At 34.8% G+C, this 5,120-nt stretch overlaps 1 protein-coding gene across 2 annotated transcripts; it reads right to left on the bottom strand.

The window, feature by feature from the left end:
• Positions 1 to 802: 802 nt before the first annotated feature.
• Positions 803 to 2,996, bottom strand: LOC133797737 (F-box/FBD/LRR-repeat protein At5g53840-like). 2 transcript variants are annotated; one of them, XM_062235755.1, is made up of 2 exons: positions 1,625 to 2,996; positions 803 to 1,273 (listed from the first exon to the last, which is right to left on the bottom strand). In XM_062235755.1, exons 1-2 carry the CDS (start codon positions 2,867 to 2,869, stop codon positions 1,082 to 1,084), a joined length of 1,437 nt encoding a protein of 478 aa, XP_062091739.1. In that variant the 5' UTR covers positions 2,870 to 2,996; the 3' UTR covers positions 803 to 1,081. The 2 variants fall into 2 exon arrangements, with proteins under 2 accessions (XP_062091739.1, XP_062091741.1); XM_062235757.1 differs by having other exon boundaries at positions 1,187 to 1,329.
• Positions 2,997 to 5,120: the final 2,124 nt, after the last annotated feature.

The raw sequence follows: 5,120 nt of genomic DNA, 5'->3' as shown, positions 1-5,120 counted from the left end.
TAGGGGAATGAGACTTTAGACAGTTAGTTATAAGAGAAAAGACTGTTTAGGAGAGGGTGCACAGTAAGAAACTGTTAGGGGTATATTCTAATTCAGCAGGGATGGAGAGAGGTAGGAAGTAAGTAGAAAATTGTAACCTGTTTGGGAGAGAACTAGGCTCTCGAATTTCCTAGCTATCAATACAATCAAGGCTCATCCATTTTTTTCCACTCTGTTATTGCATTTTCTATTTTGTTTCTGGGTTATTTGTCACTTGAACTACAGGTTCATCCTATCAGAGTGCTGACTCTAATCTTGGAGGTGTGCCGCAAGGATACCTACTTCTATACAAGGAGGATACATACAAAGGCTTAGTGGGAAGAACCACATTCTCTTTTCATCAAAATTAAAATTAAAATTAAAATACAGTGTAGAGGAATATTGAGACAATATGGACAAGAGAGCAACTAAGTCCGTGACTCAGCAGATGCTGACCTTGTCATTGTATTTTATCTTTACAGATCAATATCTACCTTGGTAAATTTCTTTATTATTATTTGGGCCAAAAGCAAATTTGTCTTCAAACTGAGAAGGCATGCACACCAGTTCAAAATTTGTGTCAATTTTGAAGTGTGTCATCTTGGATTGGTGTTGTTACTTGCTCCATGATTTTCAATCTTCAATGTTAAGTGTTAGTTTCTAAACTGAGCTGTAGATCCCCAGCTTTTTCGAAAATTTCTCATTGATTTTTTTTTAATTGCCAAACCAAACTAGTCATCACAACCTAGAATAAATTGTATGAGGTTGCATATACTTGGACATGTTAAGACAAAATATATATTTGTAGATGAAGAAGATAATTCAGTAGAATACAAATAAAAAGGTTCATCTAGAATTTGCTGATTACACTAATATTGAATCTAATCACCAACACAAAATACATAGATTCAACTAAAATTTGTTGACAAACACACAACAAAAGAACATAGCTAATGACAACAAAAACTAGATGGGGCAACACTAAAGGTGAAACTAACTAACTCACAGCACATAGTACACGGCTTCAGCTAATTATACATCTTTCAAGATATAAAGAAGCAAACTAAAATAACATTAACTCACTCTCTGTTCCTTCTTGAATTAGTAGTGTTTCCAAATGAGGGGAAGCCCAATATATAGAGTCTTTCAACTTAGATTCGTCTTCCAATCTTTCGAAAGTCTTGACCTTCAGGTGCTTAAGGTTTGTCAATGGTCGATGGCTTCTTCTTTTAAACTCTTCAGGGAAGAAGAAAACCTTACACAGCCAACAGAATCAATTAGCTAGCTATTGGCCATGCCAAACTCTACAATCTTTAAAAAAAAAGGGTAGAAATCAAGTCTAAGCATACTATACCAGGTATAAGTTCTTATGACTATGAAGAATCAAATTGTATCATATCACATGAAAACAAGCAATTGAACTTTCAGGCTTAAAATTTTGATGTGTTTAAGCAATCAAGTCTAAGCATACTATACCAGGTATATCACATGAGAACAAGCAATTGAACACCTAATGGCCAATGGGTATTGGAAATGTAAACTGCTAACTAAAAAACAAGAAACATAAAAAGAATAAAATCTTGTGAAAATAATGAAAGAATTGTACCTGTTCTGATTGAGCTTCCAGGTTTAAAATTTTCCAGGGGCAATTGATGTTTACAAGGAAATGCACCATACAAATGCTCAAAATCAATCGATCATTTGGCAAGGTACCACTAATTATGAAAGTACCATTCAATTGATCATTTGGTGAGATTATCGTCATGCCAAACTCAAGATCACCTTTATACGAAAAGGAAACAAGATTTGGGGTTTTCATTGAGGCCTTCACTTCTGCTAAGTGAGCTTTACCAAAGGAAAAACTCCTCAAACTCTGGCTACGGATTTTAATGTGCTTCAGAAAATAACAATGGCAAAGACTCAAATGTTCAAGGAGAGGAAGTTTAGAGATCAGATTTTCCAAAAAATTGTCGTCAATATTGTCGCAAGTGGTGTTTATTGATAGATTCCTGATTAAGCTAAAATCAGTGATATCAATAATAATCTTGTCATGTAAAGCTCCCCTGACTTCAAAAGATTGAAGATTTGTAGCATCCACTTGTAGATTTGCATGACTATAACCATTAATTTCCAAAAACTTGAGACTCGAACTCGAAATATAAGGATTCGACAACTCTAAACTCTTCAACACAAGCTTCTCAAGTAAAGGACAACACAGTAACAACTTGTCTAATACAGCGTCACTCAAACCAAATACATGAACTAACCATAAACATTTCAAACGCGGAAGATTTGGTGAGAACTCACAATTTTCTTCTAAATAAAAAACATTATCTGACTTCAACTTCAGAACAGTCAAAGATCTTCCACTAAAAATCGAATAGGGTAAGTTAAACGAGCCCAAACAGTCTTTCTTCATGCCTACGCTTACGCTGAGATCAAACTCCATAACATTATCCCAAACAATTGGTGAAAGCATCACCCTCATTAGGACGGCCTTGTGATTATTGGAGTACTCAATTTGAAACTTATAATTAGTAACAATTGAATGATGATGATGAGTATTATTGTGGCGCGTACCTATCAGGAGACGCCTCAAGCACTCGTGCATGAAAATTTCGAACGCTCTCGGACTACGAAAGCGGTTATCGGAGTTGCAGAATTGCAGAATCGGAATGGAGTACCACATTCGTTTCCAGCGCCTTGAGAGGAAACTCATCCGAACGACATCAACGGCTGGAACCAACGACAAGATATGATGAATGAGAACTTCTGGTAAGTTGGAGAGTCGGTCCAAATCCGCCATTATTTCATGGCCATGGCCATTGCTTAGTAGTCTTTTCTTAGACATGGCGAAACAAAAGGCGAGAGAGAACAGAGAGAGAATTTAGACAATGGAGTAAGCCCTACTGGGTTTCTGAGCTAAATCACCTTTTCCCATAAAAGTCTGGGTTTTTGAGCAAGATAAATAAAGTGACTTTTTCCCCTGAAAGAGAATAACCCTGTTATAATATTAATTTATTTATCATTTTTTTTATTTATTTATTGACACGGGAGTAGGGCTGGCTGTGCAAATATTTTTACATCCGGTTCAACTCGACTAATTTGCCCAAACCAATGTGAAAAAACTACAAAAAAATGCAATCTGAATATACAAAAAAACGCAATCTAAATAAACCAACACAAATTTAAACTGCCCAATTGTTACATTGGGTGGGTTGAAAATAATTATCAACTCATCCAATTAAGAATTCACTATTTTTTTTTAAACATTTAAATATATTAATATATTATCTACATAATTAAATTAATTAAGTTTTATTTTATTTTTTTTTGCTATAAATTTAAAATATTGTTTTAAGCTTAAAAAAATAAATTTCATACTATTAGTACTAGTATTTAAAGGAAAAAAAACTACAAAAATGTAATTTAGAAAAAAAAAATCTTCTCACTTCGGTTTAGGCGGGTTGACCCGACCAACCCGCCCAAACTATTGGATGGGTTAAAATAATTTTTTTCTTATTTGGACAAATTACGGGTTCACTTTTCCTAACCTGATTATGGCATTGGACGGGTCGTGTAACCCGACCTACTCGCCCTATGATCAGCCCTACATGGAAGAACCCCTTTCCATTTCTCTCACATTATTAATTTCCTCCCAAATCCCTCAAAAAATCTCAAATATCCTTTTAAAAAAATAAAATAAAAAATGGTTTGTGTCTTTTTGTATTGGCTACTTGTTTGTATTCTCTTTTGATAAATTATTTTAGGCCTTGAATTTTGTAAAATAGTTCAGATCCCTAAAACTAATTTTTGTTAAATTTTTTAAAATTAAAATCACAAATAATTCATCGAACTAACAATTCATAACAAAAGTAATAACTATATTATTATATTCAATTTTTCCTTTATCAAAATTGGATTTAATGATCTATTTGAATCATTTTACAAAACATAAGTTTCAAAAAGTAATTTGTCAAAACATGAACATAAACAATTCATATAAATAACAATTCGCATAACTCATAAGTCATAGCCACATATATTCAATAATCATATTAGCATTCAATATCAATTATACCAAGTAATTCATATCACCAACACCATATGTATGGTCGATGACTAATAGAGTGCGTCTCCCGACACTAAGGTTACGGTAATAACCGCATACTCATTGAGCAATGTTAGAGATATGTATATTGCCTCAATGGAAAAAATGTAAGACACTTACAACTCTAAGCAAAGTAATACAAATGACAAGGTGGTTGATTAAATAAGTTACAACTCCATTACAAAAGATACATGTAAATATAGTAAAAAGTAGAAGAAGATAGTAATAGAAAATACAACTTGCTGTCCCCAAAATTTCATTCAATGTCGTGGCAATCAGATGGACAAGTGACAATGCATGGTCAGTAAATGACACATTAATAGTCAATAAATGTGTTGATTAAAGAAGTGTGAAGGTTGGATGTTATCTTGCGGAGTTGTGAAATTGCTAGTCAGGAAATAAATTTAGCTGGTCAGGGGGAGATTTGCCATGCCCAACCAGTGGTATAATGTGCCATGCCCGACTAGAGATGTGCCATGCCCAACCAGTAGTGTTCCATGTCGACCAGATGTGTGCTAGAGGTGTGCTTTGCCTATGCCGACTAGAGGTGTGCTAGAGGTGTGTTTTGCCTATGCTGACTAGAGGTGTGCTTTGCCTATACCGACCAAAGGTGTTCTTTGCCTATGCCGACGAGAGGTGCTTGCCTATGCCGATCGGTGATGTGTTTGGCGTTGTCTTGGCCGACCAATTACTTCAGGGATGGAGTTGGTTCTAAGAAGTTACCATCTAAGTAACTCAGTAACAACTTCAACCCGAGTCGTTCGCAACTGTCGCAAGAATATCTCACACATCCCGGAATAATAACTATACTGTTGTAATTTGAATTTGTTTATTATTCATTAATTAAAGTGGTTGAAACAACCAAGGACCCCGTCAAAGGGGATATTTCTCATGTACGATCCATGAGCCTATAAATAAAGAGTTCATGGCATCATTATGGGGATCTTTTGGAGACTTAGGAAACTCTCTAATTTTGAGACTTTGGGACTGA

The sequence above is a fragment of the Humulus lupulus genome, chromosome 8 (genome assembly GCF_963169125.1).
Source record: "Humulus lupulus chromosome 8, drHumLupu1.1, whole genome shotgun sequence".
NCBI lineage: Eukaryota > Viridiplantae > Streptophyta > Magnoliopsida > Rosales > Cannabaceae > Humulus > Humulus lupulus.
Note: the sequence above shows the minus strand (reverse complement) of the source record. Positions and strands in the feature narration are given on the sequence as shown.

Coding starts and splice junctions, on each gene's coding strand:
- LOC133797737 (XM_062235755.1), bottom strand. CDS start 2,869: ATGTCTAAGAAAAGACTACTAAGCAATGGCCATGGCCATGAAATAATG. Junction 1,274..1,624: donor TGGAAGCTCAATCAGAACAG/GTACAATTCTTT, acceptor TGGCTGTGTAAG/GTTTTCTTCTTCCCTGAAGA.